General features: G+C 36.0%; 1 protein-coding gene and 1 long non-coding RNA gene across 5 annotated transcripts in view; one reads left to right on the plus strand and one right to left on the minus strand.

The window, feature by feature from the left end:
- Window positions 1-14,872, plus strand: part of LOC136792265 (uncharacterized) — a 158,084-nt gene that overhangs the window by 140,714 nt on the left and 2,498 nt on the right. The gene's annotated exons all lie outside the window — the stretch shown is intronic.
- Window positions 5,285-14,872, minus strand: part of SLC38A4 (solute carrier family 38 member 4) — a 70,370-nt gene continuing 60,782 nt past the window's right edge. For 2 of the 4 annotated variants that reach the window (XM_059080708.2, XM_067009147.1), the window contains exons 14-16: window positions 10,051-10,195; window positions 9,053-9,150; window positions 5,285-7,559 (exon numbers count right to left, since the gene is read on the minus strand). In XM_059080708.2, coding sequence (XP_058936691.1) covers window positions 7,458-7,559; window positions 9,053-9,150; window positions 10,051-10,195 — 345 coding nt within the window. In that variant the 3' untranslated portion in view covers window positions 5,285-7,457. Of the gene's footprint in view, window positions 7,560-9,052; window positions 9,151-10,050; window positions 10,196-13,634; window positions 13,671-13,827; window positions 14,018-14,872 lie in introns of those variants that run through there. The other 2 variants (XM_067009150.1, XM_067009149.1) reach the window with 2 other exon arrangements.

Below are 14,872 nucleotides of genomic sequence, written 5' to 3' on the forward strand. Positions count from 1 at the left end.
TCTTCTTCTTATAAAAACACCAGTCCCATCATGGGGGCCCAGCCTTCAGGACCTCATCTAAACCTAATTACCCCCCAACAGTTTTACCTCCAAATACCATCAAATTGGGAGTTAGAGCTTCAACATATGACATTGGCAGGGGTACAAACATTCAGTCCACCGCAGTGTGTGTGTGTTGCTGATGAGTGATACATGGGGCTGGGATGTGAAGAGTTGCATAAACCAGGAAGCTATGTCCTGGCCCACTCCTTTAATGCGAGATTCTGCCCAAACTGTTGGGCAATCTGTCTTTCAGGGAGATTTTGTAAGTATCACAGGAATTCAGCAATTTTGCAACTTTCACTTGGTAAGTTTTCCTCTAAATTTTCCTCTAGCTGAAGGCGCCTTTGTAGACTCAGCGGGTCCCCAGGGAGGATCTGCTTCAGGTCATTTGTGTTTCTGAGGGTAGGGCTTTGATAAAGGGGGACTTTCCCTGGATCCCCTGGCAGGGGGTGGTAACTACCACTCAAGCCTCCAGAGCCTCACTTCTCAATTTTTCTACTTTCCCATCAGCAGAATTGGAGTTGGAGGTAAAATAATTGAATTTAGTTAACTCTTATTCTAAACAAGTAGTGAAAATAATTACCGAAAGTTCTACTAAATAGTACTTCATTTCATAACATTATCAAGTAGAAAATTATCTACATGATGAGCATCCTTCATAGGTAAATAATTATTTTATGAAATAGTCCATGTTCGTTTCCTTTTCCTGCACAGCAAGATGAAGATGACTGTCATTTCAGCAGCAGCAATACTCATCCAGCAACCCATCAGAGCTGGCTGAGATTTGTACCTTTAGGAAGAGATAAATGCAGAATGACAACTGGTTTTGGTTCTCTTTAAGTTGCTGAGTTAGCATAGGCTAAAAGAAATGCTGATTACCCATCTAGGAACAGAAGTTTGGGCTGCAGAACAGGTTTAGGCAATGTTTTACTCACCAAGTAAAACTTGCTGATTCCAAAATCTTAAGTTAAAAACCTGTCCATGACAGAAAAAATAAGCCCATCATTTTATGGCGAACAGTCAAGTTTTCTTTTGAGATAACAATACCCGGAACGTAACCAGAAAATAATCAATATCATGTAGCTTATTCACAAGTGACCCTGATAAAATGCTCCATGACCCTGTGCCAGGGAGGCTGAGCTCTGAAGGGGGAGAACTGGGGTTCTGGTTTTCTCCTTGCACCCACAGCGCTGGTGGAAATACTCCAGCTTAGTGACAGTTACACTTAATGTCAAACTAAGAGTAAAGATTCTTGTCTAAGAGGCTTATTGCTGGAGCTACACACTGCATGAAGCAGGCTTGAGACTTACGGAGACCAGGAAGGCCAAGTGCAGTGTGGAGACCATTTCACTATTATTCCTTCATTCCTGTTACTTCAATTTCCCTTTGATAAAATGAATATAATATTTTCTTCCTAGGAGTCTACTAAGTTTCTATTATTATTTTTTGCCTGTATATATTTTCTCACCCTTTTACTTTCAACCTATCTATGTCATTGAATGTGAAGCAAGTTTCTTGTTATCAGCATAGAGTTGGGTCATAATTTTTATTCATTCTTCTAATCTTTTTTTTTTTTTGATTGGTATACTTAACCATTTACATTTAAAGTAATTACTGGTATGTAATTGCTTAAGTCTGCCACTTTCTTATTTCTTTTCGTTTCTTCTCATTCTTCTGTTTCTCTTTTCCTGGCTTCCAGTGGGCTAACCATTTTTGAGGAATTCATCTTTGTTTATTTATAGTGTTTTTGAATGTATTTCTCTGGATAGTTTTGTAGTGGTTGCTCTGGGTATTGCAGTATACATATGTTACTTATCACACTCAACTGGTATCAACATTTAATCACCTTGAGCAAATTGTGAAGACCTCACTTCTATTTAGAGAAGAATAGTCTATTGTATATATCCATATTTCTGATCTTTCCTTTGTTTCTTCTTTACTGTTGCTCTAACATCTGTTCTTTTATCATTTACTTTCTTTTTGAAGGATGTTCTTTAGTCAATCATTAAGAGTAGGTCTGCAACAATTCTTTCACTTTTCCTTTTCCTGGGAGTGCAGTTATTTCCCTTCATTCCTGAAGGATAGTTTTGCTGGATATAGAATTTGCAGTTGACAGTTCTTTTCCTCTCAGCACTTGAAAAATGCTGTGCTGCTTCTTTCTGATCTCCACATGTTTTGATAAGAAATCCTCAAACATTTGAATTAGTGTTCCTCTATAGATAACATTTTATTTCTCTTGATATGCTTTCAAGACTTTTGCCTTAACTTTAGTTTTTAGAAGTTTGACTATTATTTGGTGTGGACTTTTTTTGATTTATCCTTTGGGTATCACTGAGATTTAAAAAATATGTAGCTCTGTATCTTTCACCAAATATGGGAAGTATTTAGTCATTATTTCTTCAAATAGTCTTTTAGCACCAATTTCTTTCTCATTTCCTTCTAGGATTCTGATAATACAAATGTTGACTTTTTTGTTTGTTTTTGCCACATATTTTCACAGCTCAGATCTCTTATTACCTTCTCTCTTTCTCTCTATCTCCCTTCTTTCCTTCCTTCCTTCCTCCCTCCCTCTCTCTCTCTCCCTTTCTTTCTTTGTTCCTTCCTTCCTTCCTTCCTTCCTTCCTTCCTTCCTTCCTTCCTTCCTTCCTTCCTTCCTTCCTTCCTTCCTTTCTTTCTTTCCCCAGTCTCTTTCCTTCCTTTCTGTTGTTCAGATTAGGTGAATTCTATTGATATTTACTCAAGTTCACTGATTCTATCCTCCATCATCTCCATTTTACTACTGAGAACAACCAATGTATTTTTCTTTAAATTTCTGTTATTGCATTTCTCAGTTTATAATTTCCATTTGGTTCTTTTTTGAACTTCAGTTTCTTTGTTGAGATGTTCTATTTTTTTCACTCATTTCACGAGAATTTATAATTGATTATTGAAGCATTTTTATGATTGCTGCTTTAAAAGCTTTGTCAGATAATTCCAATATCTGATTCATCTCAGTGTTAGCATCAGTTGATTATCTTTTTCAGTCAAATTTTAATTTTCTTCATTCTTGGTATGACAGATGATTTTCAGTTTTGTATCAGACATTCTGTCTATTTAAATCTTTTACTGTAGCAGGCAGTCACTCTGTTTAGATTTGACACAAAGTTCTTTGATTTTAAGGGCTTATGTTACTAGATTATTCAGGATAATCTCCCTGTTTTAAGATCTGTATTTCAGTTATATCTGCCACATCCCATTTCCCTACATATTTTCAGGTGCCAGGTATTAGCGTGTGAATACCTTTGGGGGACAATTCTGACTACTACAAACATTTGTGAGGATCTTTATAAGTATGGTCAGAATGCTTTCCAGATAAGCAAAACAAAGATTTCTGTCACCAGAATGAGAGTGATCCACTCCCCACACTCACCAGGACAGAATATTACTTTTTCTTTATCTTAGTACTCTGACAGGCAAAACAATTTTATTTAATTATTATATTATTAATTGCCTGTCTTTGATTCATAGCGAGGTCATACTATTTGTAAATACTCATTCACCATCCATTTCTTGTCAGTGATTTCGTGCCCGTTGCCCGTTCTTCTATTAGATTCTTGGTATTTCCCTTATTAATTTGTATTATCTTCATACATTAAGGATATATTGGTCTGTATTTTGTAGTAGCTATTATTTTTAATTGTTTATTCTTTAACGTACAGAATTATTTTTTACTGTTGTGTAGTTATGTGTATTCATCATTGCCTTTGTGATTTCTTCCATTGTGTTTTACTTTCACATGCAGCTATCAAATAGTTTTTCCTAAAATGTCTCCTGGTTATGTTTTGGATTTCATATTGAATTTTTTCATTTTGGTGTGCAGTGTAACTTTTTTTATAAACTTTAAAAAAAAATCAGTTTCTTCAACAGTAATAATTAGTACAAATTTTTTTATTGGGCAAAGACAGTCATGAAGATGCATGCTACAGAAGCAAAGGTTATGCAAACTGCTTCTGCACATGAAGGAAAATGCAGGGAAAATGGCAGAACTTCCAAGCTGGTAAATAAGAACCAAATGAAATAATTTCTCATTTCTTCTATATGTGCCTGTATCAAGGGATGAGAGAACTAATAAAGTTGATTACAAGTAGCCAGAAAGGATTTTTGATGTTCTGGGCTTGTCTAGGTAGTTCTGGGCCTCTTAATGAAGATTTAAAGTGACTTAGAAAAAGTTATTTTTAATCAAAGAGCTGTATAAAACAAGAACTAAATTAGCATACATTAAATAAAGCTAGCTACAAGGCAAAAAATACACCAACATAAAAAAAAAGAGAGAGAGAAAGAAAAGAAGACTCGTACTCTCCAAATTTGAAAATCTAAAAATTAATTATGACAATACCATTCCAATTAATCCTATCCCAGTAAGAGAGGAATTGCAGAACACCTTTAGGGAAATGAGTAAACATGCCATAGACTGGGAAAATATATTTGCAATCTGACAGAGGACATGTATTCAGAATACATAAAGAACTCTGACAAATACACAATAAAAAGACAAACAACTTAATTTTAAAAATAAGCAAGAGATTGAACAGACCCTTTACAAAAGGATAGATGAATGGCTATTAAATACATGAAAAGTGTCCAACACTAGTCATCAGGGAAATGGAAATGAAAATCACAATGAGATAACATTTCACACCTACTTGAAAGGCTCTGAAGCACAAAAGACAATGTCAAATATTGGCAGGGATGTGGAGCAACTGGAACTTGTATGTATTACTGGAGAAAATGAAAATGGTGGAACCACCTTGGAGACCTACTTGGAAGTTTCTTAGAAAGTTAAGCATAAACTTAGCATATGACCTGTCAATCCCATTACTAGTTCATTTCTACCCAATCCTCATCACTCCCATGTTGCTTTCCCTTCTCCCAAATCTTCCATGTCTTTATTTTACTACTCTCATCTTCCTTCTAGTCCCTCTTTTTCCATCCCAAGTGAATTCTCCCTAATTCACCATAGTCATTTCTTCCACACTCATTCTAGGATGATATAAAATAAGAATGATTTAGAATTAGCTGTGTATTTTGCCAAAATAAGACGCCAACTATATTTTTGAAAGCTATAAATGTTAGTTATATGTCAAGAGTAACAATAAAAATGGAGCATATACCAAAATAAAAGAGACAATATTTAGATTAAAAATGTTTTTTCATGTATAAATAATTCACAGCCTTCAACAATAGGAAGAAAATTACATGATAGTAATTTGAAAAGTTCATTTATTATATACCAATATACACTTTCTGTAATAAAAAAGCCTCCCAATACATTGAACCATCTTATAAATGAAATAAGAAAATAAAGTTTTCATCTGTTTATAAATGGGGCTAAATTAACCAGTACAAGATGCCATATGTATGTCTGCCCTGCAGTCTATGAGATCTATGATCCTGAAAAAGGCCATGAGAAAAAAATGGTGCTTTATTATTTGGCACTGTAGTATTGCTCTTGAATATTATATAATTACATATGTTGATATTTTCAAGTCAGTCATTTCAAATGTAAAGCATTCAAAATATATACAGACTTTACAGTTTTTCAATTTTTTGGATCAATCTTTGTTATTTACATTTAAATACATTCAGACCAAACATTTTTTTAACACTCAGAAGGTACCTTTTTTCACTTTCTATTTTGATACACTCTTTAGATGAATGAAAATAGAAATATATCTTAAAAATGCTATTTGGCAAACTTTTTCCAGTAATAGTAAGTCAGAAGTTATGATAGTTTCTAGTAATGCTCAATTTCCTTAACAAAGTGCACCATTTTACAGTATTATGACTCTAGAAAATAATACAGAAAACAAACATATATTTACTTAAGGCACATTCCAGCAAAAACTATTGAAATACGATTTAATTTTATCATACTTATATATACCTATATTTCATACTTGGCTGTACTAACATATACAATAAATGTGCTTGATACTGACTGAGAAAAAAAAAAAAGGAGCAAACTCCAGAAATTCTAGGCAATGAATATTAAATTTTAAATCCATTTCATGAAACTATGTTGTAGAAGTGAGCAAGAATAATCATTTGCATCTCTTTGTAGTGTTAGCATTTTTATTTTTATAGAAAATGGCTCAACATTGTCTTAAATAGAAAATGAATGTCAGCAAATACCTGTGCAAGCTAAAATGAATGAAATGCTATTTTCGACCTGCTAAATTAAAAGAACAACCTTAGTATTGATAATTATTTGCAAATAGGGAACTTATTTTCTTCTAGATGATTACGATAATATTGTAAACATTGAAGAAGAGCATTACTGAACTATATAACTCAGATTTCAAATTTAAAATATCCCCAATAAACAGAGAGATACACATGGATTTTTGAGCCCATCAAATTAATTCTCTATTCCCACCCCCAATAATATAAATGTTTGACTGTGAAGAGAGAAAACTACACATGTAAAAAATAAAAATCAAATGTACCATACATTAAAATTCTGATGACTACAGAATAAGATTATATACATAAACATATAGCAATCACAGTTTCCTGCACTGAATGTTTATCAAATAAAAATGTATCAAACAATACTGGGTAGTGTAGGTCCACGTGAATCGTGGTCTTCTAAAAATTCTGAATGAGAATGGAAGACGAGAGGGAGGGCATTGTTCAGTGACAAAACTATGACAAGAGGATCGGGAATAACATTGATAAATGCTTCCAGAACACGCAGTTTAGCTATAAGCATTGTTTTGCTGTTGCTCTATAATTTAAATAAAGCCCCTCTCAATGTTTCATAAGATGTTTTAACATTTACAAAAGATCTACTGAATGAAGAAGTCACTAATTCAATGTCACAAACAGGATGGGCAAAATATTCCTTTAGTGTTGACCATAAGATGTTCTAGCCTGGTGTCTCATGTACCGTGCAGAGACAGTTCATAAAACATGCCTTTTGCCTCTGTTATTAAATACACCCAGAGTATTTGGTGCAAGATTGAGGGAAGGCATTAAATGGTAATAGCTTTGCCACCAGGGCATTTTTGTTTGATGTTCTGAGAATACAGGAATTTGGTACTTTTGTGGGGGAGAAGGTGGGAGGAGAGGGAAGAGGGTATTATCATGCAGCTACCCTTATTCTGCTTGTGCAGAAGCAAAAATACATCATCTCACACTGCTCCAGTAAAACCTGGGTAGAAATGTGCACCACAGATTTTAAACACATAAACAGCCATTTGTGACGAAAATGATGATTTCCTCTTCTGCAGGTGCCTGGTGGTATTGCTGGTAAACATCTTTGGAATCTTCCTGTTATTTCCTGTGAATAACATTCCAATCGAGATAACTCAAAAGTCTTTGGGAGCATAATTTGCAACTATTTCCAACAGGAAAATATAGTATTTTTCCTTGGGTTAGTGATGCTTGGAATTTGGGGGATTGCAAATCCAGTCAATTATAATGAGTGCCATGCTTCCAATCATAAAGATGATTCCAACCACAAGGAAAATTAAAGCCTGTAAGTCAGAGAGAACTTGTCAGGGAACACAGACACTATACTTCCTTAGTACAGTTTGCTTTTATAAATTGCTTACTTAAGGCAGCCATCTGATTTGCATATTGAATTGTATTATCCTTATAGCTTAGATGTCCATGCCTAGCAGTTCAATCAATTTAGAACTCTAGCTGGGGAAAGAGGGTGAATACAGTAGTAGAGAGATTTAACCCAACTGTTCAAAATAGAAAAATGTTTAATTGATTTGGTACATCTAAATGATGGAGTACCCTGTAATCATTACAAATCAAGCAACAGAAAAAGATTTAATGACCTAGGGAGTGCTCACAATCTTTTAGGTGAAAAGGGTCAGGTTATAGAAGAGTAGTATGTAAGATATGATTAAATTTTTTAAAGCAAACGAAAACAAAAGCCTAATATAATGCATGTTTCATATTCCTAGAAAAAAAACTTCAAAGTTTATGTGTGTGTATATAATTACATATATACACATATATGTACATGTACATATAATTACATACAAATATTTCATAATTTTAACACTAGAAGGAGCCTTATATATTACCACACAGATCAATCTCCTAATTCTACATATGAGGAAAGAGGAGCTAAAGTTTTTATTTCACTAAAAAGAATCTAGGAGATAATTTTACTCACTTTTATATCTGGTCAAACTGAAAATAAAAAACAAGTAATTTGCCAAGGTCGCACTGCTGTAAAAGTCCAAGCAGAATGGACTACATAGAGTGGAAATTATGGGGCAAGATGACGGGGGGAGCTTTTGATACCAAAGTCCCTGAACCATCCGGAGAGGAGAATGATTCCCAGGCAAAATTCAGGGTCAGTCAGTCAGACTCAAGCCTTAATATAATATCAAGCAGCCATTGATAATATTTAATATTGGAAAAACAATTATTTCTAGTATATATTTTTGTAGTACTATCATGGGAAAGAAATATATACCCCCCAGGTTAATAAGACTGTAAATTACGCTGTAAGAGATTAACTGGAAAACGAATGGTTCTGTTTCTTAGTCCACACCAGGGGACAAGGTACCGAGGAGGGGAAAACAGAAGCAATATATATTTTTTTGGCCTTACAAACCTAACGAATATGACAAAAATGTTTAAATTTTTTCATCACACTGCTAGGGAGCCTAATTCCTTTCTGCATAATTTCCTGTGGATAGTGCAGCAACAGCTTGGTGGTGGAAACTGGAATATATGGAAACCTGTGGGCAAACTCCACTAGCATTTGACAGGTAGGAAGGACTCAGCACAAGACATTTAATATTTGAAGAGAAGAAATCCTGGAATCATCTGAGTGACAGAAATCCATGCCCCTTTTGTCTCCACCAGAGAGTTCCAGCCCATCTTTGATTTTTGGTTCTTGCGCATCAATTCATTTTTTTGGAACCATGTGCATGCATTTCCTGGTTTACTCTATGTAGTCAAAGAGCAAGTTATAATGGGAGAGATCGCAAACCTTACTTACCCCGACCTTTTGGGGTGACCTAAGAGGTTCTTTCTTGACAAGTTTAAGATAAAAAACTGCTGGAAGAATGAAAATCAGCATAGTGGCAGAAGAAGCCCCTGAGGAGAGATACCGGACAGGTCAAAGTCTTGCTCACCAGGTCTGACTCAGCAGGGCAGAGACTCAAGGGCATACACTTGAAAGAAACCAAATCTAAAGCGACCCTAATCAAAGCACGAAAAGCTCTACAAGCTTTTCATGGATGCTTATTCAAAGGAGGTATGTTTATAAATAAAATTTAAATGCATCTAACATCATAGCTGGCTAGTAAGTATACATCACATATAATAAACAAAAAGGCTGAATGTTACAAATTTATAGGAAATTAGTAATATAAACACATACTAAGAAGGCTGAACTCATCACACACCCTTCCTATCCACTTCTAACTTTTCAAGTTGCCTACACCTGAGTTTTTAAAGTTTTATATTGTATTTAAAATGTGAGTAAACCCTCAAATCAGCAGAATGGAAAATCAGATATATTACAAGGCCACCCAGTTAAGGGAAATAATATGCTTTACAAAGTCAACCTCCTCTTTCTCTAAAGACATCCTTTAAGGCTCAGCTGATACTCACAGACCTAAGAGGGCATCCTGTAGGTAAAATCTATCTTCCTTCCTCTTTTTGATGCAGAGTTAAAACTTAGGTCCAAATCCTGGGTTCACTCCAAGGTATATGACTTGAGTTCTATGGGGCTCAGTTGCCTTGTCTGTCAGAAAAGGCAGCTAGACTAGATGACCTATGAGGTAGGTTTTAGCACTAACATTTTCTGATCCTATGAATAACGTCCAGTGTCACCTGGGAGGGAGGGACGGTGACCAGCTGGAGCCCAGCTGGACTACCAGGAATTCTGTGAGCCTGAGATGGACTGGGATGCTTGACCTCTCATCACTGGCTCCCTGTCCTCCATTTATGGACAGCTAGAGTTGATTAGATAAAAACCTTTCTGAAACTTACCTATGAATCCAAAGATGTATTTTATAGTTGGCACCAGGATGACCAAAACATTATTAAGTGCAATAAGTATGGCTGCAATCAGGAAATGTCTTATCCAGCTGAAGGGTCTTTTGGGAAATAACAGTGTGGTCACTGATGTACGAATCTATAGCAAGAAAGTGCAAAGGCAAGGTCACTGCTTCGGTTTTTGTTTTTAAGGCAAGGTCACTGCTTCAGTTTTTGTTTTTAATTGAAGTATAGTTAATTTATAATGTTGTGTTAGTTTCAAGAGCTTAGCAAAGTGATTCAGTTATACACACATATATATTTTTTCTCTTTCAGATTCTTTTCCATTATAGGTTATTACAAGATACTGAATATGGTTCCATGTGCTATATAATAGGTCCTTGCTGGTTACTTATTTTATATACAGTAATGTGTGTATTTTAATCCCAAACTCCTAATTTATTTCTATCCCCTTTCTGTCACTGCTTTGTTTTTAACTTTATCTACTATTTCAAATATTCTCACCCCTCTAAAGCATTTTCTTTGTTTTTCCTTTTTCTCCCAGAAAAGATCTTGATGCTGATTTTTTTTCAAATTTTAAAAATTTCAGTAAAGTAAAAATAACATAAAATGTACCATCTTAGTCATTTTAAAGTGTACAGTCCAGGGGTATTAAGTACATTCATATTGTTGTGCAAGTTTGATGCTGATTTTTGATGTTTGGGAAAGTGTCATTTTCCTTGGTGATCTATCTTGTGCTCACTTTCTCGGCTTTCAGAATTTTTTTCTTGAAAATAATCTCAGAAAGAGATAAAAGAACAGATAAGATATATAATGCAGAGACACAGTAAAACCCTTGTTGATTTCTAATCATGTCTCATCAGCCTGGATTAAGTATGAAGGACAAGCACTGAATTTATTTGCATGTGATTGTGAACAGAATTTTTACAAACCTGGTGTTTCTTTTTTCTTTTTTTTTCCCGGTACGTGGGCCTCTCACTGTTGTGGTCTTTCCCGTTGTGGAGCACAGGCTCCGGACACGCAGGCTCAGCGGCCATGGCTCACAGGCCCAGCCGCTCCGCGGCACGTGGGATCTTCCCGGACCGGGACACAAACCCATGTCCCCTGCATCGGCAGGCGGGCTCTCAACCACTGCGCCACCAGGGAAGCCCAAACCTGGTGTTTCTTAATTTTACATTTGATTTACCATTTTTGCCGCCTGATATTTAAAAAAATATGATATATTTTGTGTTTCCTCCTTTCTCTTTTTCTCCTTTCTCTTTTTCTCCTTTTACCTCCCCACAAGTATAGATTATAAATGCACAAAAGGCAAAGAACAAAACCTAATAATCTTAACATTCCTCATTTCTACTTTAGTGTCTTGCACGCAGGAGGCACTCAATAAATGTTGTCTTAAATTGAACAGAGCAAAACTTTTTCCTCCCTCCCTTTGAGATCCTTGACAGATTTCGGCCCTATTTCAGCAGCTGAAATAAGTAGGGGAAGGGTCAAGAGAGGCTCCAGTTGTAGCACCTGCTCAAGTTACCCTGATGTAACCGGATAAAAAGATCCTTGTGGGTAGAGGGAGGGAGTGCCAGTTATGTTTGAACAGCTTCACAAAGTTGGAAATATTCTTATCTTTGGAATCTTTTAAAGGACACTTTTGGACTTAGTGGAATTCGTTTATTGGCTTTTCAATAAGTGAGCACTTGAGTTAAGCTAGAACTTCCCATTTTTAGAAATGCTAGGATTGATTTTCACTTTAAAATTTTGCTTCTGAAATCTCTTAATGGTGTGGAGATGGGAATTCACTTAAAAGAGAGAAAATGTAAAATATATTTTGAAACACACATATGAATGACAAAAACTGAGCTGAATTGCTTGCAGTGTCTAATGTGACATTCTCTTCATACCAGTCCACCAAAAATTAAAGCCATCTGCTTAGGTTTAAAAGGCAATTTCACTTCCAGAATGGCAAGGCCAGATAGTCTCTGGAAATGGTTTGTTTGTAACAGATTTTAAAATTTGGATGAGTGAAAATTATGAAACTCACTCTGAAAAGTAGACTGAGGAAAACAAGTGGTTTGATTTTGTTTTCCCCAGCAGCTTGGAAATTCTACATTATGTCCTACAATTAGTGCTTATTCAATATTGTCCAAACTTAATAAGCTTAAAATAAGCTCTCTATGGTTCATACATAGTGCTTAAGGATTTATTTGTCTGAAGGTGATAAACTTATAGCATAAACAAGTAGAATACAGGTTATTTTCAGGCAGGGGTCACATGTATGTGCTTTTTTAGCCCTTTGTTGAAATAATGCCTTTAATTCTATAAGCTGAGTTAGAGGCAAACCTATATGTACAGGGCCTCTGAATGTAAATAAATACAGTTTCCTAAGGTCTCATGGCTCCCAGAAAGACTAAGATTTGGTCTAATGATGTAATAGTATAGAAAGTTTACAGGAATAATGGTTGAAGTAAATGGTGAAATCTTGCTCTTCAGAATGAATAAGGAGTAACAAAATCCCAAACAGAACTGAAGGCATATAGAGTTGCCAGTGCATTCCTAAAATGGGCAACAGGGCAAATAGGAAGATGGAAAGCTGCTGATGGTGGTAGTTGGTGGAAAAGAATAGAATGAAACTTGCTAGTCATTCCATGTGTAAACGCTGCCTTGAGGAGTGAGCCTGGGACCGCGAGGTCCCCAGCAGCTCTGTTTACCTGTGTCAAGATAGAGGTGACTCTGACTTATTACCCAGAAAGCCTTGCCTTCCGCCCCACTTATCTCAGTGCCCTTTTCTCTCTGACACAAACTGATAAGAACCTGGAAATGTGGGTCAGATGCTGTGCGTGGGGAAGTCCCCAGCCACAGCCCCGTGAATAATTCTAGAAAAGTTCCATGCAGTTCTAGAGAAAACATCTGTTATTTCTAGAGACAGCGTTCTGAACAGGAGCCTGTTAGGAGGTGCTGTGTTCTAAAGTGGGGACTCAGTGTGAGGTCAGAAACGTGGAGGTTGAGTAGAAATTGGGAGCCTTAGTTCTGAACTCTAAAAAAAAAAAAATCCATTCTGTTGCTGAGAAGTGAACCATACTTCAGTAGGATTGCGTAGGACAAGAGTGTAGGAAATACCTATGCATCACTGTTCTATTCCAGTTCATAGCAACATCTGCCATATTTCTAGGCCTATATCTATATTCACTTCAAAACAGGAAGTCTGAAGGCAACATAAATGAAAAGATTGGTTTTACTAAAATAAAATGAAGAGGAAGTAGCCAAAGAATCTGAGACACGATCTCCTTTTTTTTTTAAGGTTCGGTAGGTAGAATTTGAGTCTGTGTGTTCTTGATAAACCCATTAGGGTTATTGGGGTTTCTGTTTTTCATGGTAATGTGTGCATTTTCTGCATAAAGGGAAGCACAAGCTGAAAATGGCATTATTCGTCCTTGGGAAGGAGGTGCAGTCCCATAATAGACATCCCACTCCATATCACCCCCTCCCACTACTAAGAAAGAAAAAAGAGTGTTGAGTGGCTTGTGAAAAAGCTAGAGTCTTAATTCTCTTTATTTATTTATTGTTCAATAAACACTTCAAGCACTTACTTTGTGCACTTTCTAAGAAGGAAAAAGCTAACCTGTCTGGAGAAAAGAAAGATAATAAATGGAGAGATAAAAGGAAAAAGCAACCACCACCATCAACAACAACAAAACTCTTGTCATCTCATCTTGGGCTCCTAAGAAAAAGAACCAACATATTTGTTGAAAATAGGAGAATACAAAATAATACCTAAAAATGATAGATTTTAATCAAGATTAAACCTAATCCATATTAGGTTTTATTTGTTTGTTTTATTATTTGTATGGGGGGATATCAAAGCAAAGTAAATAAACGTATTAGTCAAGAGTTTTCTTAATTCAAAGAAACTTGTCAGGAGAACCATGCTCTTTGACTCAGCATTTGACACCTGGAAAATCTTGGTTCTAAACTGTAAGAAACAAACAAATACATCACAACCAACTTCTTTCACTTTGGGAGAGAAGTGTCTGAATGTACCCTTGTGGCACTTGACTGGGACAGGGAGCCTGGACCCACTTTTATGTCATCCATCAAAACCATGGAGGCTTGGTTCAAATAGCTAAGATCCTCACCCAAACTGAAGTTCATGGCAAATGTCGGCAAGGGGATGAATCTAGAAAAGGCAGTTTATACACCTCAAGAAAGGGCAAGATTCATTTGGAGACGATTTTCCTTAGCAAACCTTGTTGAGCTCATCTTGGGCCAGTCACTGTGCACGCCGTTTACCTCCAGGGGAAAATGTGGACAGTCAAACAGACCATCTCAGTATAACGTTGTAGGGGTGAGGCAGAGTTACATGCAAAATGTTTCATGTAATGTTTAGCAACATTAAATGCTAACGTTGAGTTTAAATACATAATGAAGGATAGCAGTTAGTTCGTTTTCTGAAATTTGGTTCTAATGGTCAATTTTGGTTTTAATGGGCATCGGATGGGAAATGTTTCCAAACTACTATGGGAGATACAACTAATGGGAAATGTGTTGCCATTCCTGATGGTCAGATTTATGCCACTGCCTGATCTGTTATACAGGAGGAGAATTTCTGGATTGTTAATGTCAAAGTGAAATGGTCATCACTAAATGAAAGGCTGACTTTCACTTCCCATTTTCATGACCGCAGCCATCAGTGTCATGCTGTGAGCAATGCATTAGTTCAACTATTACCAACTAGCTGAGTAACGACAGCCAAGTCCATTAATCTCTTGAGACCACAGCTTGAAAGCACTGTATTTAGGGTTTATGAATAAAGCAATACAGAAGCACA

This window comes from Kogia breviceps, chromosome 12 (assembly GCF_026419965.1).
Source record: "Kogia breviceps isolate mKogBre1 chromosome 12, mKogBre1 haplotype 1, whole genome shotgun sequence".
NCBI classification, from domain to species: Eukaryota; Metazoa; Chordata; class Mammalia; order Artiodactyla; family Physeteridae; genus Kogia; species Kogia breviceps.